The sequence below is a fragment of the Salvelinus namaycush genome, chromosome 13 (genome assembly GCF_016432855.1).
Source record: "Salvelinus namaycush isolate Seneca chromosome 13, SaNama_1.0, whole genome shotgun sequence".
NCBI classification, from domain to species: Eukaryota; Metazoa; Chordata; class Actinopteri; order Salmoniformes; family Salmonidae; genus Salvelinus; species Salvelinus namaycush.
The window spans coordinates 30,537,437-30,562,033 of NC_052319.1; the positions used below are offsets into that span (position 1 = coordinate 30,537,437).

At 43.7% G+C, this 24,597-nt stretch overlaps 1 protein-coding gene across 2 annotated transcripts in view; it reads left to right on the forward strand.

The window, feature by feature from the left end:
- Nucleotides 1-19,559: 19,559 nt before the first annotated feature.
- The window catches only part of LOC120058428 (rho GTPase-activating protein 20-like), a 54,168-nt gene continuing 49,130 nt past the window's right edge, over nt 19,560-24,597 (forward strand). The window contains exons 1-2 of one of the 2 annotated variants that reach the window (XM_039007080.1): nt 19,560-19,914; nt 22,553-22,638. In XM_039007080.1, coding sequence (XP_038863008.1) covers nt 19,816-19,914; nt 22,553-22,638 — 185 coding nt within the window. In that variant the 5' untranslated portion in view covers nt 19,560-19,815. The remainder of the gene's footprint in view (nt 19,915-22,552; nt 22,639-24,597) is intronic. The other variant, XM_039007081.1, reaches the window with a different exon arrangement.

A 24,597-nucleotide genomic window follows, 5' to 3' on the forward strand; every position in this document is an offset into this window, starting at 1 on the left:
GTCCAGGATCCAGTTGCACAGGGCGGGGTCGAGACCCAGGGTCTCGAGCTTAATGACAGGTTTGGAGGGTACTATGGTGTTAAATGCTGAGCTGTAGTCGATGAACAGCATTCTTACATACAGTAGGTATTCCTCTTGTCCAGATGGGTTAGGGCAGTGTGCAGTGTGCAATGTGATTGCGATTGCGTCGTCTGTGGACCTATTGGGGCGGTAAGCAATGTATAAAGTATAAAGTGCAGCCAGGTACCGAACACCAGCCTGCTCTTGCTACCATTTCTTTTCCACTTTGTGTCACTAACTTTACCTGCGATAGGCCTAACTCGATCAACTTTTTCACCAGCTCCTTCTCCCACCAAATAAAGCTGTGACATAAGGGCATATCGTGAGCAGGGTTTCCCCCATAACGGCGCACATGCACAGTTGTTACTCATCTCCACTGCTGTGGCAGTCAGCTACATAAAATAATGATATAAAGCAATGTTTTTGATTGAAAAGTACACATCTCCTGACTCAAAACCAATAGTAATTTTGACAAAAATAGCTAATTTGGCTGTATGTTTTCAATAAAACAATGAATTTGTCCACAGTTCGCGGATTTGTAAATCATGCATTCACTGACAATGGAGCAGAGTGAGGCCTGCATCCAGAAACGTAGCAGGTCACATGACCCGTTTTTGCAGCTGTCTCAGTTCTGCAATCCCGGGAGAGAGAGGGGGAGAAGGCGAACTGCACTGAACTAGTTTCAATGTAATGCCAGGCTCTCTCCAGTGTATGTAATCATTTGGGAGTTTCTGGATTTTGGGTAAACTCTAAGAATTGTTATGTTTTGTTATTTTTTGTAAGTCACTAGCTTTACCAAAAGCTGTGTCGCTATCTTTTTTACAGACTAAAGCACTGAATCATAAGGTATTGTCAACCCATCTCTGCATATAGACAACTGTTCAGTGGACTTGTTCTTGAATCAATCTCTAGAAACATAGTTCCTCCTGTAGCTACATAAACATCTCATAACCCCACTACAGTTCTATAGCATAGCCAACTGATTGAACGCATACCTTACTGGATGACCCTTTGGAACCCTGCCTGCTTGTCTCCTGATGTGCTAATCAGGTCGGCTAGCCTAGTGCTACACTAACAACCACCCCGTGGTCTGAGAACATGCTCTATCTAATGGCCTAGCTCTCCTGCGGGAAAATAATGAGAATATCATGAAGAGTTTTAAATGAAAACACGGTGTGGTGGGGTGACCGTGGGCCGTGGGTGGCCTAGACAGACAGATGCCTAATTGGATGTATTCTTTCCCACTCCCTTTAAACTCATTGTTAGCACGACTTGTCAGGTGGCTGCTAGGGATTAATAAAGCTTCAATGGGCCATGATCCCATTCGCGAAAAAACAGGAGCAAAGGTGGTTGTTTAAAATGTGATGTGAGAGAATGCTGCTGCTGCTAGATGATAAGACTGTTTAGATGGAAGTAAATCTCCACATCAGCATGTTGTGTAAATGCCAACACAGTATCACAGCTTATTGTGAAATAGACACAAATTACTTATTCGAAATTTGTGACAGGCACAGGTTAAATGGTTATGGTCAGGGTTAGCTCAAAAGTAGTATGTAGTTGCAAAGTAGCTAATTGGCGACAATGCTAAAGTTATCCATGATGAGATTCAAACACACAACCTTTAGGTTGCTATACTTTCGAGTTATATGCCCACCCAACCTCCCTCCTATCGCATTACATGCCCACCCAACCTCCCTCCTATCGCATTACATTTCCACCCAACCTCCCTCCTATCGCATTACATGCCCACCCAACCTCCCTCCTATCGCATTACATGCCCACCCAACCTCCCTCCTATCGCATTACATTTCCACCCTACCTCCCTCCTATCGCATTACATGCCCACCCAACCTCCCTCCTATCGCATTATATGCCCACCCAACCTCCCTCCTATCGCATTACATTTCCACCCAACCTCCCTCCTATCGCATTACATGCCCACCCAACCTCCCTCCTATCGCATTATATGCCCACCCAACCTCCCTCCTATCGCATTACATTTCCACCCAACCTCCCTCCTATCGCATTACATGCCCACCCAACCTCCCTCCTATCGCATTACATGCCCACCCAACCTCCCTCCTATCGCATTACATGCCCACCCAACCTCCCTCCTATCGCATTACATGCCCACCCAACCTCCCTCCTATCGCATTACATGCCCACCCAACCTCCCTCCTATCGCATTACATGCCCTCCCAACCTCCCTCCTATCGCATTACATGCCCACCCAACCTCCCTCCTATCGCATTACATGCCCACCCAACCTCCCTCCTATCGCATTACATGCCCACACAACCTCCCTCCTATCGCATTACATGCCCACCCAACCTCCCTCCTATCGCAATACATGCCCACCCAACCTCCCTCCAATCGCATTACATGCCCACCCAACCTCCCTCCTATCGCATTACATGCCCACCCAACCTCCCTCCTATCGCATTACATGCCCACCCAACCTCCCTCCTATCGCATTACATGCCCACCCAACCTCCCTCCTATCGCAATACATGCCCACCCAACCTCCCTCCTATCGCATTACATGCCCACCCAACCTCCCTCCTATCGCATTACATGCCCACCCAACCTCCCTCCTATCGCATTACATGCCCACCCAACCTCCCTCCTATCGTTTCTGTCTTAAGTAACATACAGTCTTTATTTGTGATTGAAATGCACTGTATACAAAATTGTGTACTGCACACGAAAAAATATACTTTTTCGTGTGCCTGTCACAAAATTCCAATAAGCAATTTATGTCTATTTCACAATAATCTGTGATACTGGGTTGGTAAATGCACCAATGCGTGTGCAATGCATATGAGAGAGAAAAGATGCATGTTTTTGTGTGTGTAAGGATATTTTTTAGGCATAATTTCATGCATGTAGTGAATCTCTGTCCAAACTTAAGGCAGAGAAAATCCCCATCATAATAAATGACTATACTACATAAACAGTTACATTTGCCTCTTAGCGTGCTGATAGGAGTGTAATTCTTACATATACACTCACATTGTTTTCATGAACCATTGAAATTGGAGAACATAAACATATGCATGTTGTGATAAGAGTTTGTTTATACTAATGGTACATTACTTAATCAACACAGTATACACAGAGCAGTCAAATGTCATCAAAATATGGCCTTCTTTACCAGCACAGATCTTTTCTCTTGCAACTCTCTCAGAAATAGGATTACTCCTAGAAAGACCGACTGGTTAAGGCCAAGTGATCTGTTATTTTTGACGAGCTTACTTTCAGTTAAATTCAAATGTACGATTCCGTATTGAGAAACGTTATGAACAGTGAATATCAGATACTCAGGTGGTCTTGGCAAACCTTCCGTCCATGTTCATTGTGCAGTGTTGTCAGGGGGACCTTGGCTCTAGGGTTAGAATCCTTGGCTTCATTACCGTATAAAGTAATGTCAGTGTGTATGTTTGCATCATGACAACACACTAACAAAAGTCTGCTATCATAAACATCTCTATTGTGTGACAGAATTATATATAGAGCCAGCCTCGTTCTCTCAACACATCTCACACTCAGGTTTGCATAAAGTGTGCACGTTTTCTTCTTCCAGCTTAGTCCTTATTAGCCCTTCAGGATTATTCTTTCACTGTTTTGGTTTTGTTTAGTTAAGTTTCTCCAGGATTATTTGCTCTATCCTGTGAGTGAGACTGAAGCCATTCTAAATGTCTCTGGCTGAGTGGTGGTAGCTAATCCTCTATCTTTCACTGAAACGTCTCCACACGCCTCTTACTGGAGGCACGCACAGGTGGGTGCAGAGCAAAGGAGGGAGAGAAGGGGTACGGAGAGAGAGAGGTTAAGGAGGGAGAGAAGGGGTACGGAGAGAGAGAGGGTGGATATGGTGGGAGAGAGAGAAAGAGAGAGAGGTTAAGGAAGGAGAGAAGGGGTACGGAGAGAGAGAGGGTGGATATGGTGGGAGAGAGAGAGGTTAAGGAGGGAGAGAAGGGGTATGGAGAGAGAGAAAGAGAGAGAGGTTAAGGAGGGAGAGAAGGGGTACGGAGAGAGAGAGGGTGGATATGGTGGGAGAGAGAGAAAGAGAGAGAGGTTAAGGAGGGAGAGAAGGGGTATGGAGAGAGAGAGGGTGGATATGGTGGGAGAGAGAGAAAGAGAGAGAGGTTAAGGAGGGAGAGAAGGGGTACGGAGAGAGAGAGGGTGGATATGGTGGGAGAGAGAGAGGTTAAGGAGGGAGAGAAGGGGTACAGAGAGAGAGGGTGGATATGGTGGGAGAGAGAGAAAGAGAGAGAGGTTACGGAGGGAGAGAAGGGGTACGGAGAGAGAGAAAGAGAGAGAGGTTACGGAGGGAGAGAAGGGGTACGGAGAGAGGGAGGGTGGATATGGTGGGAGAGAGAGAGGTTAAGGAGGGAGAGAAGGGGTACGGAGAGAGAGGGTGGATATGGTGGGAGAGAGAGAAAGAGAGAGAGGTTACGGAGGGAGAGAAGGGGTACGGAGAGAGAGAAAGAGAGAGAGGTTACGGAGGGAGAGAAGGGGTACGGAGAGAGAGAGGGTGGATATGGTGGGAGAGAGAGAGGTTAAGGAGGGAGAGAAGGGGTACGGAGAGAGAGGGTGGATATGGTGGGAGAGAGAGAAAGAGAGAGAGGTTACGGAGGGAGAGAAGGGGTACGGAGAGAGAGAGGGTGGATATGGTGGGAGAGAGAGAAAGAGAGAGAGGTTAAGGAGGGAGAGAGTCTGCACTCTACAGGGATGCACCTCTGTGTGTTTTGGTTTCCACACTAAACCTCCGTAACCATGGCTGTCAGTCTGACATTGTGTTGGTGGCAGGCAGGCACTGGTGGGATCCCCTAATCTTCCCTGCTGACAGACAGGTTTCCAGACACAGGATGTGTTTTATTACCCTGTTCCTGTGCCAGCAGACTGGCTGTCCAACCTGGCACCTGTTCTATGAGACATTGCGCCATTCTGAATTGTATAGTACTGAACATGTATGTAAACACACACACAATGCACATACAGTACATGGAGACACACACACACACACATACATACACATAAACATAATGCCTGACAGACAAATAACAGACACAAGCACATACTCTCAGTCAAACACGTGTGACTTGCATAAAAGAGTGGACAGTGCCAAAGCAGAAGACAAATACTGCCTGTCTTCACTTTCATTGGCGTTTTGTGCTTCTTGGGACCAAACAATGACATGTATTTATTTGAATTTGAATGGGCATTGAATCAGTGCTGGGTGTGAAGGAGCCCAACAACAGGGAGCAGTCCTGAGTGACACTGACAGACAAGTCACCGTTTGTTATTCTGACCTCAGGCTTTAGCCATCAGTTTATCTCCCCTCCCATCTCTTCTACCTCTCCATCTCCTCCCCTCTCCTCTCCCTGATCACTCTCACCTCCAGGCATAAACGGGAGGAGGTTGAGATAAAGGAATAGAGGACACGGAGAGGCGAGATGAGTGATTGAAGAGTTGACTGGCTATAGAGGAGTTGTATGAGAAATGGCCCAGAGGTGGAGAAGAGTAACGTGTGGAATTTGGAGATAGAGGGTAATCTGTTAAGAGTGAACTAAAGGCAGGGGCGGCAGAGAGCGGGCGGTGTTGGGGATTTGCAATAATTTGCTCGCTGCTTCCCTACTTTTTAAAATATGCCTGGAGGGCACCGCAAACCCCACCCCTTACCACCTGAGCCCCTCCCCTATCCCCTCCCCCGACCTGTGTGAGCAGATCTTCCACCTGACAGAATGCTGAGCTGAGAGGGACAGACAGAGCTAGCCTGGACAGGGCAGCACACTGCCTGACTCACCCTCCCGCGGTGGGCTACTCTGGACGGGATAACGTGCATGGAGCAGCCTGGAGACAGCCAGACAGGCCAAAGAGTGGAGCATTGGTTAGAGTAGCCATGCTCTCTCCATCTACTAATGGAGGACTCTAAGTAATAGGGCTCAGCTTCAGATATCCTCTCTATCTGCTTGCTACCAGGACCTGAGGCAGCACACACACCCAGACACTTGTTGATGTGAATGTGTGGGTAGTCCACGCCTGAGAGAGAGACAGAGAGAGGGAGGGAGAGAGGTGATAGGTGAAAAAGAGAAGAAGAGGAAGAAGGAAGGAATACAGAAATCAAGTTAGACCTAAATCTCAAACTTGCTGTATCTCAACTTACCTGTGACTGAACCTGTGTCTACACACACAGACACTCAGAGATAAGCCGAGAGGAGATGTACAGAAGAAGTTAGACATGGAGCTCTTACTTGGAGACGGCAATCTTGAATACCACAAGAGGGACAGGTCTGGGAGCTGTGTAGAGTTCTACCAGGTGAAAGTGAGTGAAAACCACACTACCTTATCTTACCTTACTAATGTTTTGTCTTTTCTACCCACATGGCACTCTTAATCATGTTTTGTACTAGAATATAATTCTACACTGGTGGCAGGGGCCTTGGCAATGTGGGCTCAGGCATGTGTTTGTTTTTAGCGTGAGCAGGGGCAGACTGGCTGGCCCATTTTTAGCTTAGTGGGCCTGTCTAACAAAAAAAAGTGCACTAAATTAGCATTATCAGGTTAATAATGGAGGCCTCAAGGAAAAAAATAGTCTGCGTATTAGAAATGCCAGACCCGATTTCTGGTCCCAGTCTGCCCCTGTAAGTGAGTGAGGGACACCTGTTGATCCAGTCTTGCTCACTAGCTGTGGAATTTGTAGTTTTCCTTTTGGGATAATATAGTTATCGTGTGAAGTACATTGTACATTTCGGATAGACAGTTTGGCTATCTTCTACCTCTAAAGATTCTCAACTGAAATCTCTAAAGTGGTCAAATAATACAAACAAATAAAATTATATATAGAAACTTGATCATTCATGACATCATGTCAGTCTCGATGAATATTCAGACATATCACTTTGCCATATGCTCTAATATGTGGGTTAGTGTTCCTTGTGATAATAAGTGACCTTGTAATATACACTGAGTGTAGAGAGCATTAGGAACACCTTCTTAATATTGAGATGCACCCCTTTTGTCCTCAGAAGAGCGTCAATTCGTTGGGGCATGGACTCTACAAGGGATGCTGGCCCATGTTGACGCCAATGCTTCCCACAGTTGTGTCAAGTTGGCTAGATGTCCTTTGGGTGGTGGACCATTCTTGATACAGGAAACTGTTAAGCATGAAAAACCCAGCAGCGTTGCAATTCTTGACACACTCAAACCATACCCCATTCAAAGGCACTTAAATGTAATTGTCTTGCCCATTCACCATCCTCTGAATGGCACACATACACAATCCATGTCTCAAGGCTCAAAAACTCTTCTTTAACCTGCCTCCCCCCCTTTATCTACACTGATTGAAGTGGATTTAATGGGTGATATCAATAAGGAGTCATAGCTTTCACCTGGATTCACCTGGTCAATGTCATGGAAAGAGCAGGTGTTCTTAATGTTTTTTACACTCAGTGTATTTGACTATATTTATGTGACCTATGTGACCGATCTGGCACCGGTACAGACATTTCCCCAGAGTCCCATGACTGTGACTGTCTTTCTGAAGGTAGTTCACAGGGTTACAGTAGAGCATCAGGTGCCTTCGTGTGAGCATGTTAGCAGCAAGTTAGGAGTGTGTGTGTGTGTGTGTGTGTGTGTGTGTGTGTGTGTGTGTGTGTGTGTGTGTGTGTGTGTGTGTGTGTGTGTGTGTGTGTGTGTGTGTGTGTGTGTGTGTGTGTGTGTGTGTGTGTGTGTGTGTGTGTGTGTGTATGAATGCGGTGGAATGCTTGTAATGAAACACGAGAGACCTATAAGGTCTGTGATTTATTGGATTAGCTATATATTGACTCCATATGAGTTATCACAGTATAGTAGTGATCAGGAGAGTTTGGGGACATGAAGCAGGAATGTGCTATAGGCAGGGGTATGAACCAAAATTATTTTCCAATCATTTTGTTCTGAACAGAAGTACTCTTTTTTTTGTTATGTTCCGCTGTTCGCAAGATGCAGCTGAAATTTTACGGGTGGGGAGAAAGCGAGAGAGGGTTGAGGAGGAGGCTTGAAGCGCTGGGCATCTTATTATGACATGCATTATCTGAGGTCCACAGAGTTATACCTCGGAGGAGCGGCTTCTATGGAAGAACTTTGAATGTCCTTTGAGCTAGCTGGCTAACAAGCTTGTGTGTGCATAGCGTCATCAGAATTAAAAACACTTCTTACCTTCTTGTAGTTAACAAATCCAACGTGAAACGTGATTACTAGGCCTATTGTATCCTTAACTATCATTATCCATTACTCTCTAGCTAATTCAAAATCTCTCTTCCTATCTTCTGAATCGCACTTGTAACGTCAGTACAGTAGCCTATGCACCAGAGGGGGGAGGGCCAGGTAGCCTAAACACTCACAGTCACACGCACAGGCAAATATTATCATCTTGCAGGCAGACACTGGAATACGTTTCTTAGTGACAGAATGAGGGCTTTGCATAGGCACCTTGTTGCGTTTTTTTGTGAGAGTATAAAAAAATGCCTGGAACATAAAATAACATTATTAAGCGGTTCCCATGCTTTTAATATAATGTTTCTGTTCCAGAACAGTATGGATCACTTTCGTTTTAGGTTTCATTTCTCTTCCTTGAAAATGTTTGTTCTTTTAAATTTTTGGGTTCTGTTCCCTGAACCAGTTCCAACCTCTGGCAATAGGTCTTCCAAGCGTTTTACATTTAGAGTAAATATTTACTATAGAGTAAATGTAAGTGTGGATTGCATGTGTTAATGCATGTGCCTTGACTCTATAGAGTGAGCTAGGTAGGTTGGTGAGGGGGGGGATGTGGGTAGTTTTTGTGTACATAGAGGGAGTGATATGATCAGGTTTGTGTCCCCACCTCATCCCTATTATCTCACATACACACGTGTGCATGCACATACTGCAAGCAGAGTGTATGGAGAGGAGGGTCCATTTGCTGCCTAATCAACAGGTGGCTAACACTGATAAGTCTACTGTAACAAATATTTGTTCATATATGGTCATTTTGTATCTTAACGCAGCACACCTTTTCTCAGAATCACACCTATTCCCAGAAATGTACTTACGGAAGTACAGTTCTGTAGATGCTAATAACAACCCTCAAATTGATCTGTCTCTGAAAGCTGAGGCGGTCGGATCTTAGACGTCGGGGTGGCGGTGCAAGGTATTAGACCAAATAAGAAAGATTATGTCTCAATGACCCCATGTTTTCAGGTTAGGGAGGAGGGGAACGATGGAGGAATGGAGGGATAATAGAGTTTATAATGAGATGGGCTCTGACAGCCCTAGGCTCCCTTTAGACAACTTTTGGACAACAGCTTTGAGGACTCTGAGGAGAGGGAGTAGAGGGAGAGAAGGGCAAGAAGCCGGAGAGGGAGAGAAGGGCGAGAAAGGGGAGGAGCTCCCTCTACTGTTCACCTTTGGTGCAAACAGCCCCCTCCCCCCCAATTAGATGAAGGAGAATTAGCCGACCCCCCAGAATAAGCGCCTGGGTCAGGGAGGATTAAAGAGGGTGGGGGGTTTGTAGGGGGTAAAGGGGGTAGGTAGGGGTTAACAGGGTTTGTTTTGGTCAAAGACAACATGAGTCAACATGGCTAACTTTTAACACACAAGCCACTAGAGAAATGGAGAAAGAACTAGAATGCTCCAGGCCGTCATTCACTATCTAGTAAATTCATGATCTAGAGATCAGATTGAACAATTAGACACTGAAGTATGAGGAAGAGAGGTAGGATGTTTGTCTCTGTGGTTTGATTTCCAGAACTCGCACAGTTCTATCTACTATATCTGTTTCTCTGGAAGTACCATTCTGCGGCCGATGTTGGTGGGATTATTTCCACATCGTAGTTGGAATGTTGTGAGCCAAGCTGCTTCAAGATGGCCAATTAGATTGGCTGGTTTGAGTTGGGCTCTCTGGGTTGCTCTGCCTCCCAAGCCATCCGTGAAGCAATTAGGTCATTAGGTTGGTTGGGCCACGGTGGTTTCTGCACAAGGGAATCCTGGCTGGGAATAATGTAGTAAAAACACAATGTTTTATTTTTTCTTATTATTCTGTTTGAGGCCTTCACCCAACCTCACTGTGTGAAACTTCCATGGAGGCATAGAAGGCTGTCCATTCACAGTGCCTGAAAAAAATATAAACAGGATATAATTGACTTTCATGTGGACTTTTGCAGAATTCAGAGCGATAGAGCAGAGAATAGAGAAATACAGTTTTCCTTCAAGCACCCAATGAAGCAATGGAGCATCTGATTCATCCAGTGGGCTATACTGTTCTATTCTGGGATGTGGCAGATGATGGATGACCGACAGGACAGCTGGAAGGAGAAAATAGAGAGAGATTTTATTGAACACAGGGACATTTTCCGGGAGGGAGGGAAAATCTTGTTTCAGAGTCTGCAACCAGCCAGAGAGAAGAGAACAGCAATAGTGGTTTCAAATTCCTTCAACGGTTCAATGATGAATGAATTTGAACCATACTGCTGATAGTTTTATGTTTGCTTGCTTGCGTGCTAAAATTAATTACTGTACAGTAATGAATATGTGTAACGTCCGGGGTGTAGTGGGTGAGAAGTCAGGCGCAGGAAGCAGAGACTTCAGGATAGTGCTATTACTTTTAATGCACAAAAACCGGTGAACATAAACCAACCCCACGAAACACAGGGCGCACACCAAAACAAATGCCCCAAACACGGGGGACTTAAACAGTCCAGGAAAACCCATAAAAATGGGAAACCTGTAATTCACAGACACACGTACACCAAACAATCCCGCACAACCAGCAGGCGGGCCTGCTGGTAAATAAAGCCCGACTAATCAGCCTAAAACACAAACAGGTGCAACCAATAAACATAAAGGGGAAAAAGGGATCAGTGGCAGCTAGTAGGCCGGTGACGACGACCGCCGAGCGCCACCCGAACAGGAAGGGGAGCCACCTTCGGTAGGAGTCGTGACAATATGTACATGCAGTGTGCGTTGTATCAGCATGTGTTGTGTCATGGTGTCAGTTTAATCTCTGAAAGGTAACAGATATAGGATCTTAATTTTAGCAAATGTTTCTACAGCAGGAAAATAATCCTGCAGCTACAAGAAATGTTAATTATTATGTGCATTATAATTAATGCACATTTTTGTAAGGGAAAATCAAGTCTGAAATTTCACGGTGGAAGTTACACATTTCTGAAGCCTTTTTAAAGGTCAAATACACTACAAGGTTTCTCTTGCAAAGGGGTGATCAAATTAAGATCCTACATCGGTTACAGAACACTGTGTTTCGATTTGACAGATAACCCCTGTACCGTGCTATGGTTTAATATCTTTTGGTTTTCGATTTTTTTGTTACTCGTCTGATTGACACTGCAGATAAATCCTGTGGCCAATTCTTGCACTGACAGGCAGATTGAAAATGTACAGATATCATATATTGTCAGGGCAGAAGCACAGTCAGTGTCCGTCTCTGGGGAGAACTAGGGCAAAAAGCAAACCCTCGTCCTTCATCCGTCAGACACAAGATAACACACACCAAAGAGAGAGAGAATGGCATTTCTTTGGTTCATTTCTCCTCTCTCATTTCCCTCTCTCTTCTGTCTTTTAATGTCTACTGAATGTTGTGAGAGGTAGGTGGTATAAATAACGTAATCAACTCCCTCCTCTGCAATGAGGTTTGTGTCTCTTGTCTCCTATATGTTCACTTTGATCTGATAGGAATTTGAGCACAGTGAAGTTTATCTACCGGCTGCATTTTCACTTTATCATCAATACTTGAGAACAGAGAGCAAGATAGAGGCTTTCCACAAGTCTGGCTCATCTGTTGATAGGGAGGCAGAGAGAGATGAATGAGGGAGGGAGGGAAGAGAATATAGAGAGAAACAGAGGGGCATTTGCCTGATTATTAGAGATTTTTAGCAGGTGAAGGTTAGTTATGTGATTCCATTATTTCTCCTCGGGACCAGTTTCCCTCTATGGCAACAAAATATTTCATTAAATACTGATGTTTAGAACTTCTCCCTCTGTGTGTGTGTGTGTGTGTGTGTGTGTGTGTGTGTGTGTGTGTGTGTGTGTGTGTGTGTGTGTGTGTGTGTGTGTGTGTGTGTGTGTGTGTGTGTGTGTGTGGATTCACCTGGTCGATCTATGTCATGGAAAGAGCAGGTATTCCTAAGGTTTTGTACACTCAGTGTATTTCTCTGCTCACACCTCCCTAAAATGAATCTGCAGCACCAAAGGCCACACACTCACACATTGTAAACATAAAGAAAGAGACATGTACATATTGTATTCACATTCCAAAGGTGCTCTGAGTGAATCCATCTCAAATTCCCACTCTATATTTTTTAAACTGATAAACAAAGGATACCACCACCTCATAAGTTATTATCCTCTCCATTCCAAGTGAGTGGACACACTGTCTGCCCAGTAGATGTAGCAGAGGCTCCTTTTCTGGAGCCAAACCTTCAATCCATCATTCAAGAGCATTACTAACCTTTGACCCTGCTGATAGTCACTGATTACAGCGCTTGCCGCTAGGGCACAGTGCTAGGGTGAGTTGAGAAGTTTGGAAAATAACATGGCAAACGCAAGTCTTTAGATTTTTTTCTAAATCAAAACACTTTTGAAGTGCGAATCACAAAGATGTAATGTTTCGACTGTCACCATGCAGCGTGCCACCACAGTACTTGAGAAAGCCTGACTCACATAAGCCGGTCACCCACTCTTCTCCCTCCACACACTCTTGTCTGTTTCAAGCACTCAAGTACATCACGTTTTTGAACCTCTGCCCTCTCTTTGTAAACTCATGGACTTTGTAAATGCATTGACCCACTTACTATTCTCAGCCTACTGTTAATTTGTGTCCGATCGGCTTGATTCGGTCTTATGTAGCAAAATTTGAAATTGTGTTTTTACATTGGATATCACACCCTACAATTGAGGAACAATGGGAAAGTAATTCTGCTTTGAAAGTTGATTCACTTGTAACCCCACTTTTAAGAAAATGTTCCTTGAATGTTTTAGTACACCTACTGGAGACCTCTTCTTTGGCTATACTCATTCAGAATCGTTCACACCCTCTTAAGCCTTAGCCCCACCCATCTCTTTAAGGATTCACATGTGAGGCCATTTGCTATACAGAGTGAGAGGTAGTGTACTAAACAACCAAAGATTTCAAGACTATAAAGGCTGGTTTATACTACGGCTATCGACATGTCTGTAGACAGTTGTCGCAGTGACATCATGAGCATTCTATTGTCGTCCGACATCAAATTTGTCATTGTCGTTATGAAACAGTATAAACACAAAAACGACAGGCTGTATGACATCAGCAGCCTGGTGGTCTAAAATAGTGCAACTGGTGTATTTTAACACCAATAAACCCATCCGTTTAAAAATGAATTTAGTATATGTCAAATCTAGCAAACCAGGCAACTAAAAGCAACTTTCTAAACAATGTTTTTGTTATTTTCTAGCTTGTTGGCTTGCTAGCTAGTTCAAATAATGACCATATCATATAGCTAGTAATGAACAAGACGGCCCGCACACTCTTTAAGCTTCCAATTCACGCTTTATTGACTACGTTTCGATCCCAAACTGATTTTCCTCAGGTGACCTGACGAAGATCCCTTTCGAATCAAAACGTTGTCAATAAAATGGTGATTTGGGAGCTTATTAAAGACTGTCCGGGCCGTCTTGTTCTTTACTAGTATTCTTTATTAGCCCGGGTGCCATCGCCGAGGGAACCGGGATGCCTCAGCCAGCTCGTCGGACTTCCACACCATAGCTGGCTCGGGAGGTCTTCTTGCCTCGGTGGGCTCGGCAGGCGCCCACCCCACGTCATGCTTCAGCCGGCCATCAGGCTCCCACGCCTCAGCCAAAATCATCAGGCTCCCACGCCTCAGCTGGATCGTCAGGCTCCCACGCCTGAGCCGGCTCGCCAGGCTCCCATGCTTCTGTCGATTCGTCGGGCTTCTACGCCCCAGCCGGTTTGTCCAGCACCCATACCTCGGCCGGCCCGTCAGGCTCGCACAGGTGGGACGCCAGGTGGTGCCCCTAGAGGGGGTGTACTCGAGGGCACCAGACTGCCTTCATTACGCACACCTGACACCATTGTTACGCGCACCTGCGCTTCATCACCGGTCAACATCACGCGCAGCAGCACATCATTGGACTCACCTGGACTCCTTTAATTTGTTGATTGCCTTCCCTATTTCTGTCTGCTTCCCTGTGTGTTCCCTGTATCAGCATTGTTGTCATTTCCGTTTCCCCTGTCCAGACGCTGTCCGTATTCTGTTTCATGTCCGTTATTCCGCTGTTTCATGTCCGTTATTCATTAAATGTTCACTCCCTGTACCTGCTTCTTGTCCCCGGCGTCTGTCCTTACAGAGACAGGTGTTTTATACAACAGCCTTCTTCTATGTGTTCTCTTTTTGACTCCCTCTGAATGATTTGCAATCAAATGCTAGAATTTTCTCCATCTTTACTATCATACTCTGCTTCCACCGGGCATTCCACTGATATCAAAACTCAGTCCTCCAGAAAGTGGAAAGCATTAACAACACTTGTGTAGTTCTTTGTGATATCTTTCAAAATACCACGTTAGAAAGGATTACCTTTCCATACTGAGCAGCTGATGTTATAGACAGAAGCGTGGTACATGGCAGACCAATCCGAACTCATCTCTCGGGATGTCCAGCCCATCCATTATCTCAGCCAATCATGGATAGTGGGAAGGTTCCTGTCTTTGTATCTGGCTAAATGTAACGATCGTCTAAGGGAGGAGACCAAAACGCAGCGTGGTAAGTGTTCATGCCTTTTAATGAGAAGTGAACACTATGACAAAAATAACAAAGTGATAAACGAAAATCGAACAACACGAAACAGTTCTGTCTGGTACAGACAAAAAAACAGAAAACAACTACCCACAAAACACAGGTGGGAAAAGGCTACCTAAGTATGGTTCTCAATCAGAGACAACGATAGACAGCTGCCTCTGATTGAGAACCACACCTGGCCAAACACACAGAAATAAAAAACATAGAACACAAAACATAGAATGCCCACCCCAACTCACGCCCTGACCAAACCAAAATAGAGACATAAAAAGGATCTCTAAGGTCAGGGCGTGACACTAAACCAACTAGGCTCATAATTTAACAATTGTATTGTTATTTACAGGTGGCATACAAACAGAGTTTTCTTTTTTTTTAAGTACTTGAGTACTTGCTTCTGCGATTCCTGAATTCATGGAGTAATTTTCTAATCCAAAATTATACTTTTGTTATATGTTTGCTAGCTCAGCGGTTAGCAAGCTCCGTCTCATTTGACCACCAAACATTGCTAAGGCTAGCTAGCTAGCCACTTAATAGAACTTGTTTTCTCAAAATGAATGTTAGCTAGCTAATTTAGCAATGTTATGAATACAACTCCCATCTGTTGTCAACATCAGGATACTAGTTAGCTCCAAAAGTGGTTATAGCGTAGACTGCATGCTGACAGTGAATTCAGAGCCATTCAGTGTTTAGCTACACTACAAACATCAGTTTACCAGGTTCCAGGGGTGCAATTGTAATGACAGTCCTCCACAACATACCAAAGAGTTTCCTGATTTGTATTATAAACACAGTTTGAGATCATTGTGAGGGCATTTCGCCAGTGGTTGAATGGAGAATTGGTCTCCCTGGGAAAATGTTGTCCAATGTTGCAACAGTAACCAAGGGGGGCAGGGCTTAGTGAAGGGTTAATTGGGCGGTGTCTCTATAATTAAAGGATAAGCATGTTTAGACATATTCAGTTCTGTAAGTTATAAACAGTCTACAAATATTGCTGAGGAACTGAGGGGATCTTCTGTCCAGGTGTGTGTGTATGTACTGTATGTGTGCATTTGTGCGTGCGTTTGTTTTGTGCGTGCATGCGTAATTACATTGGAGAGGGTTGGTTCTGGAATTGAAAATGGAAAAACTTCAACACTGTAATTCTGCATCCAAGTTTATTTCTGTCCCTGCACAGTGAATGGGCAAGGCTAGCTGTGCACTCTCATTAAAACACACACACACCATGCCTTTTAATATCAACCAAACCACGCCTTCCCTCTCCTCCCGCTGGTTAACAAACCCACAACGGAACGGAATCCCGTAAAACTACAAATCTTCAGAACCGCTCCCTCATAATTTAACGTGATTCTTTCTGCTCCTGTCCTGTACATAGCACCATGTGTCCTGCTGTATGTATTCCTCTACCAGTGATTTCACAGCAGAGTTATGCACCGTGCCAAAACATGTCCTAAATATATGTTTTTGAGGGATGTTGATTCTGTACATATAAGTCAGTTCCGTTCACATAACTCTCACACAAGTTCACATGCTGAGATGAGGTCATTTTGTAACACAACCTCAACCATTTGAGACAGAATTTCTGACCCTCTGAACCTTACTCTAACAGGTCACATGACTTCTGTGTCCTGGGGTGCGTTCAGTTCGCTTCAACCTTTGCTATGTCGGGTGACGGTTTGTACTGAACGAATGGTGCACACTGTTCTTTAACAGCCTTTGCGGTGTGTTTAATCCCGTTTGGTGGGTGTGGTGAGGTGTATGTAGCCTGATCAAGATGGGCGTGACCATTGGAAATCGAAAAAGTCATGCTGCCCACCATATGGTAACTGCTTTTTGGGCCACCAAAATCATGTTTTTCAACTGGTCGTTCAGTACACTACCGTTTCCATTCAATTCAACGTTGCACCAAGTTCTGTTGTACTGAACGCAACCCTGTACTTGCCGGATGCTAATCTGACCTCTGGTGACCTTTCAACCTATGGAGGAGGTTGTGGACTTGGCAATCACTGTGGGGCAACCAAGGCAGTGTGATATGTAGCTATATGTAACATTCACTTAGATATACTGTATCCATAGTATGTGCAGGCTTTTGTTCCAGCCCAGCTGTAACACAACTGATTCAACTAATTAACTAGTCATGGTCTTCACTCATTCAGTTAGAATAAAGTTTGTTAGTTAACTAACCCTGGCGTACGTTTACCAAAAATGATGGATGCGTTCAGCCAACCACTCAGCCTAATGACCACCTCACCAAACCTTCCACCGCCTGTCCTCTGGATGAAGTCAGTGGTGACCTTCATCTAATGATTCTGACCCCTTCTGGAATGCAGGGCTTGACCCTTGACCCTTAACCCCTGAGAGGACGATAAGAGGTCCCTGGCGCTGATAGCAGCTCAAACACACACATACACAGCGCGGCTCTCACAGTGTAAACATTAGCGCTGACTAACAAAGCCATTGCCAGTGATAAACCAGCCTGCAACACATAAACACTTTCCTCCACTATCCTCCTTCTTTTAAACGGTCAACATTAGCCTGCCTTTGTTGACTACTTGTCTGGACTGTCCTAACAGAGAGCAAGTGTGGTCATGCATAACTGGCTGGATGAAAACCTTTGCGGTTGCTCTGCTGTGAGTGACATGCCAGGACAGATATGTAGGGCGACAGCTCTGTTTTGTGTAGCAATAGCAATTTAGAGGGCATTTCCTGAACTTTCCAGTGCATCTCAACTCATTTACTTCCTACCCTTCTCAAGCCTATAAATGTCCCAAAACCAATTATTCCATTACCTCATTAATTGGTTAATTTTGCTCTGTGGCTCAGAGGCTACTCTCTTACAGTAAACATAGGACCCCCTGGCTCACATTTAGTCAACTAAATCATCACATGCACAATGGGTCCTGGGTCTTATGAACATATCCCCTGTTCAGCTTATCCATCTCCTCTTTAACACCAGTTTGAGCCCTCTGTGAAACCAAAACCATTCCACCCCTAGGGGACAACTTAAACCGGTCCTCTCTGGTCACGCACATACACACACACACATACATCGATGCTCTCTACCAACAAGTCAGCTATTAGGGTAGTCAGCACTCTGGGTAGTTTAGTTAATCAGATTAGCTGGGGGAGGGGCGTGTGTGTGTATCCACAGGAGAGCAGATGTGAAAGGCAGACAGGCTAAGACCGTCTGACTCTCCCTGTCCCTGTGTTTCTGACTGTCTGTCCCTCTGTGTCAGACTGCCTGCCCGTGTCCCTCTATCTGTCCGTCTCTCTGTAGGTCTCTCTCTCTATATATGTCTGTCTATAAGATGCTAACCCATGGTAACCCATAGTTGTCTCTTTGTGTATCTCTGCCACCTCTATGGTCACTTCAATCACAAACCCTGTCTTTCAATTCTCAATTTCACCCTCTGTCTGTCTCTACAACTCTCTCTTCCAAATCTCCCATGACTAATGTTTTGAGAAACCTAAAGAGACCAAGAGAGGCGTAGCGACTGTGGCAGAGTAATGTTGAAATTTCCGCCTTTCATTTTCTTCCCGGTGTTTGTCACTGGGGATTCAGACTAGGAATGATCAAGGGAAACATTTCCTAATTTTTGGGACTGAGACAGGGAGTCAGAGCTTCCCAGAGTGGAGGATTCCCATTCCCAAAGTGGATGCTATCTGTCTGTCGGATCCCAGCGCCTCCTCTCTGCCCAAACCCTCAACCACCACCTCTGAACATTTAGTCACCTCCAGTCTATCAGCAAGGCCAACCTCACCCCTCCTTTCCTTTCCTTTCCTTTCCTTTCTCCCCTCTCTGAGAAGTGTGTGTGTGTGTGTGTGTGTGTGTGTGTGTGTGTGTGTGTGTGTGTGTGTGTGTGTGTGTGTGTGTGTGTGTGTGTGTGTGTGTGTGTGTGTGTGTGTGTGTGTGTGTGTGTGTGTGTGTGTGTGTGTGTGTGTGTGTGTGTCATCAGGTCTAGGGTCAAAGTTATGACCCAATTCTGTACCATCAACTTGATAGTAAGGGGGCGGGTGAAGAGGGCTACAATAGTAATTTTCAACATGAACAATGTCTACACTGTATTTCTGATCAAATTGATGTTATTTTAGTGGACAAAAAAAATGTTTTTCTTTCAAAAACACTGACATTTCTAAGTGACCCCAAACTTTTGAACGGTAGTGTATATTCACACATTCACACACTCCATTGGGTGTGCATACAGTGGGGTGGACTGTTTCATGGCTATGGAGAAAAATCAAGCGTTGGATTTTTTTTACATTATTCATGTTATTTTTGGCATGCAGAGAACATTCCTTCACCTGGTCTGCAAACTGTTTTCATGTGATTCCTGAGCTAGAGCTGTTACCACCTCAATTAGTGCTAATTTTCAGGTTAGGGACCCAGCGGCGCTAGGACCTCCTTCAGCTCAGGATGTAGAGGCACATTTACACATGGGGTGTATTCATTACGTCTTGCAATGGAAATCGTTTACCGTTTAAGAACCAAACGAAAGAGCCAAAGGGACGTATCTGAATTTGTCCAATAGAAACTCTTGTTTTAGTTTCAAAACGTTTTCCGTTTGGAGTAAACTGTTTCTGTTGCAAAACGTTTTGCAACTGAATCGACGAAATGAATGCACCCCTGGGTTTGAGCGGAAACTACTACTGCGCTTCAGACCGAATGTTGACAGGGACGAGAGAGGATTGTCTATCAGTGCGTTCTGTGAGCTGTCAGTAAAGAACTCAGTCCAGGTTTATTTAACGCTATTTAATGTTTCCTTTTTTATCCATTCTAATGGCGTGAATGGGGGATTTCCCACCAGTTTGTGTCTTTCTTCGTTTGGTCCTGTCGCTGGATAATTTTGGATGCAATGGGAATAGGAATACGTGCGCTGTGGTCTGAGGCAGCAGGCAGCAGACTCCGTGTCGATCTACTGTAGTAGCCTTGATGGAAACCATGTCTCCCCAGCAGGGAACTATCGGACAGAATAGGTCTGGCTCTTTGACAGGGAACAGCAAGTTCTGCGCGCTACCAGACAGCAAAAAGGTAACTAGAGATTTGTGGATTTTTGATTTGCATTATAACGTATTATTGTGCCATTATGTAGTGAGGGGGATAGTATTGGTCTTCTTTTGGGTTTGTCGTTGGGTTTTCTACTTGCTCTATATCGTCCATCGCCAGGTAGCATGCCATGCATGTTGTATTGTTGGCAAAGTATAGGCTAAATGGGAATTGATATGATAATTTGGCTTCCAGCCTAATTTAGGTTGTGTGCATTATTCACAGATGCTATTGAGCGTTACTGGTCATATTTGAAGCTGAGGGTATGTTATCATCTACATTTCCAGCTTGTTCAATCTGGGTCTTCTCTTTGTGCCACTTGATTTCAGGGATGGATTCCTGCGCTTTAACCTTTAATATTATTTCATACTTACTAGTGTTTCTTTTTTGTGTATTTCATAATATCAGACAGCTCCTGGATAATTATATGATGGTTACTAATGCGTTCTAAAAAACAGTTAATGCAGGCGTATTTAAAATTGATTCGGCTAAATGTTATTCAGTTTGTGGAAATGCAGGTGTAAAATTACGCCTTGCCACCTACTGCATATAACTAGATAAAAAATATTAAGATAGCATATTCGGCTAAATGTTTCACATCCATTTTTTAAAATCTATATTAGATTTTCCTTTGTGACAGTTGTGAGTCTCCTTCTCAAAGTTTGATGAGATACAGATTGGTAATGTTTAAAATATGGAAGCAAATGAACTATGCAACATGCTGATAATCTGCTCTCAGATCACAAGTCAATAGGGAAGAATAGTCACCAGACAGACAACAGTCACGCTGTGCTTGAGCGGCTACAGTACGTGCGCACTGGGAGCAGAGTCAATGGATTTACCTACTGTCTGGACCATCCGTCGCGCCACTCAGCATACAATCCCATTTAGTTTTGTTAATGTTAATTTGCATAAATCATTCACGTAATTCATGAAATAAATATTGCTTTAGACTTGAAACATAGCTTCAGTTTCAGTGCAAATATCACGATGTTGCCTTCAACACAGCTACTCAGCGGTGATTTATGTACACTTATTTCCCTACAATCCTAACACATATTTGTAGTATAGTATGCTATGTCAATAAACGCGTTGCCTTACTATTGCTGATAATACATTCTGAGCCAACAACAATTAATCAATGAAATTAAGTTCTAGTAAACAGCGCCTCCATTCTACTCCTGTTTGGAATATGTAACTGCACTTTGAAGGTATGAGGTGAAAGCTTGCCTTTACAATAGTTTTACTGGAGTGCAAAGAAGCAAGTCGTTGAGCTAATTGGAAGTGGTCTTTGAAAGTCACATCCCACTGGTCACAGAAGTCAATTCAACGTCTATTCCACGTTGGTTCAATATCATTTAATTAAAATGACTTGGAGACAATGTTGATTCAAACAGTGTGTGCCCAGTGGGATGATTGACACACTCAATATGCATTTTCTGTCATATACAAATATCAATCTCTAGTTCGGGGGCCGGAACATAAATTACCACGTTTGGTACTCGGGCCACCAGTTGGGGAACCCTGCTCTAGTACAGGACATTTTAAATTTGTAGTATATTTAGGGTTTAAAAAGGCTTCTGAAGTTGGTAATTTCCACTTGGAAAAAATGTATCAATCCCAACAAAAATCACCATTAATTATAATCCACATAATAATTCACATTTCCTGTTGCTGCAGGATTATTTTACTGCTGTAGCAAACTGGCTCGAATTAAGATCCAGCATCTGTAGTAGGAAGAATCAAGCCAAACTGTTCTCTGATAACAAATATTTTTATGATTGCAATGTTCCAACATCTAGCGGAAAGCCGTCTCAGAAGAGTGGAGGCTGTTTTAGCAACAAATGGGGGACCAACTCCATATTAATGCCCATGATTTTGGAATGAGATGTTCAATGGGCAGGTGTCCACATACTTTTGTAGTGTATGTTACCCAAGACACTGGCAGAGACTGCTTCACGATTCACACGTTTATTTTCACATACATTTCTGTGGTGGCCTACTCAATTCCTGATTTTGTGAGAGAGATGATGATTTATCTAGAAACAACAACAGTACAGAGAGAGATGGCAAACATTGTGCAACGAACCACTTCCTACTTCTTTCTTTTTTTCTTTTTTTCTTTTTTTCTTTCTTTCTTTCTTTCTTTCTTTCTTTCTTTCTTTCTTTCTTTCTTTCTTTCTTTCTTTCTTTCTTTCTTTCTTTCTTTCTTTCTTTCTTTCTTTCTTTCTTTCTTTCTTTCTTTCTTTCTTTCCCCACCCCTCCTTATCCCCCGCTAGACAGAGATGTGGTTTATGACTAGCAGGGTGTGTTCCGGTATGACCTCTGTAAGTATGACTACAGTAAATTAGGGCAAGGGGATATCTAGTCAGTTTTACAACTGAATGCTTTCAACTGAAATGTGTCTTCTGCATTTAACCCAACCCCTCTGAATCAGAGAGGTGCGGGGGGCTGCCTTAATCGACATCCATGTCTTCGGCGCCCAGGGAACAGTGGGTTAACTGCCTTGCTCAGGGGCAGAATTTACAGTGGACTATATGAATAATGACTCACTAACTATGTGAAATATAGCCTATTCTGGAGTGAACACAGTATTCTCTCCCTCCCTCTTTTCTCTCCATAGCAGATGAAGACCCTGGCCCACCGAAGACAGTCCGCCCCCTCCCTGGTCATCAGCAAAGCTCTTACCAAATCACGAAGCATGTCCAGGTACAGTAACAGCTTGTCAGATACCTCTATTCAACTAACTGCTACCTATCACTACATGTAGTTTCTATAGACAGTGCCCATACATAGGGTCAGGAGTCAGACCATATGATCAGGAACAAAAAGCACTGTTCCAGATGCAGCTATATTGTTTGCTCTCAACTTTTGACTTAGAAAGGGAAAGTAGGTCTGGTATCCACTCTAGGGGATTTATTCTCTTTCTAGGGCATAGTGATATCATTCCCATCTTTCAGCACTGGACTGACTTATGAGAAAGCACATTCCCTGCAGGCCAATGCAGAGGGAGAATTGCCTCTTTTTCACTATCCATCATTGTTAGTTCTGACAAGGGGATTATAAAGTACAGCCATCAAAAGGTTTTTAATGTCTTTAGATTGAGGTGTGTATGCTCACGTGTTTTAATGTCTTTAGATTGAGGTGTGTGTGCTCACGTGTTTTAATGTCTTTAGATTGAGGTGTGTGCTCACGTGTTTTAATGTCTTCAGATTGAGGTGTGTGCTCACGTGTTTTAATGTCTTTAGATTGAGGTGTGTGTACTCACGTGTTTTAATGTCTTTAGATTGAGGTGTATGCTCACGTGTTTTAATGTCTTTAGATGGAGGTGTATGCTCACGTGTTTTAATGTCTTTAGATTGAGGTGTGTGCTCACGTGTTTTAATGTCTTTAGATTAGGGTGTGTGTGCTCACGTGTTTTAGTGTCTTTAGATTGAGGTGTGTGTGCTCACGTGTTTTAATGTCTTTAGATTGAGGTGTGTGTGCTCACGTGTTTTAATGTCTTTAGATTGAGGTGTGTGTGCTCACGTGTTTTAATGTCTTTAGATTGAGGTGTGTGTGCTCACGTGTTTTAATGTCTTTAGATTGAGGTGTGTGTGCTCACGTGTTTTAATGTCTTTAGATTGAGGTGTGTGCTCACGTGTTTTAATGTCTTTAGATTGAGGTGTGTGCTCACGTGTTTTAATGTCTTTAGATTGAGGTGTGTGTGCTCACGTGTTTTAATGTCTTTAGATGGAGGTGTATGCTCACGTGTTTTAATGTCTTTAGATTGAGGTGTGTGTGCTCACGTGTTTTAATGTCTTTAGATGGAGGTGTATACTCACGTGTTTTAATGTCTTTAGATTGAGGTGTGTGCTCACGTGTTTTAATGTCTTTAGATTGAGGTGTGTGTGCTCACGTGTTTTAATGTCTTTAGATTGAGGTGTGTGTGCTCACGTGTTTTAATGTCTTTAGATTGAGGTGTGTGCTCACGTGTTTTAATGTCTTTAGATTGAGGTGTGTGCTCACGTGTATTAAGGTCTTTAGATTGAGGTGTGTGCTCACGTGTTTTAATGTCTTTAGATTGAGGTGTGTGCTCACGTGTTTTAATGTCTTTAGATTGAGGTGTGTGCTCACGTGTTTTAATGTCTTTAGATTGAGGTGTGTGTGCTCACGTGTTTTAATGTCTTTAGATTGAGGTGTGTGTGCTCACGTGTTTTAATGTCTTTAGATTGAGGTGTGTATGCTCACGTGTTTTAATGTCTTTAGATTGAGGTGTGTGTGCTCACGTGTTTTAATGTCTTTAGATTGAGGTGTGTGTGCTCACGTGTTTTAATGTCTTTAGATTGAGGTGTGTGCTCACGTGTTTTAATGTCTTTAGATTGAGGTGTGTGCTCACGTGTTTTAATGTCTTTAGATTGAGGTGTGTGCTCACGTGTTTTAATGTCTTTAGATTGAGGTGTGTGCTCACGTGTTTTAATGTCTTTAGATTGAGGTGTGTGTGCTCACGTGTTTTAATGTCTTCAGATTGAGGTGTGTGTGCTCACGTGTTTTAATGTCTTTAGATTGAGGTGTGTGTGCTCACGTGTTTTAATGTCTTTAGATTGAGGTGTGTGTGCTCACGTGTTTTAATGTCTTCAGATTGAGGTGTGTATGCTGACGTGTTTTAATGTCTTCAGATTGAGGTGT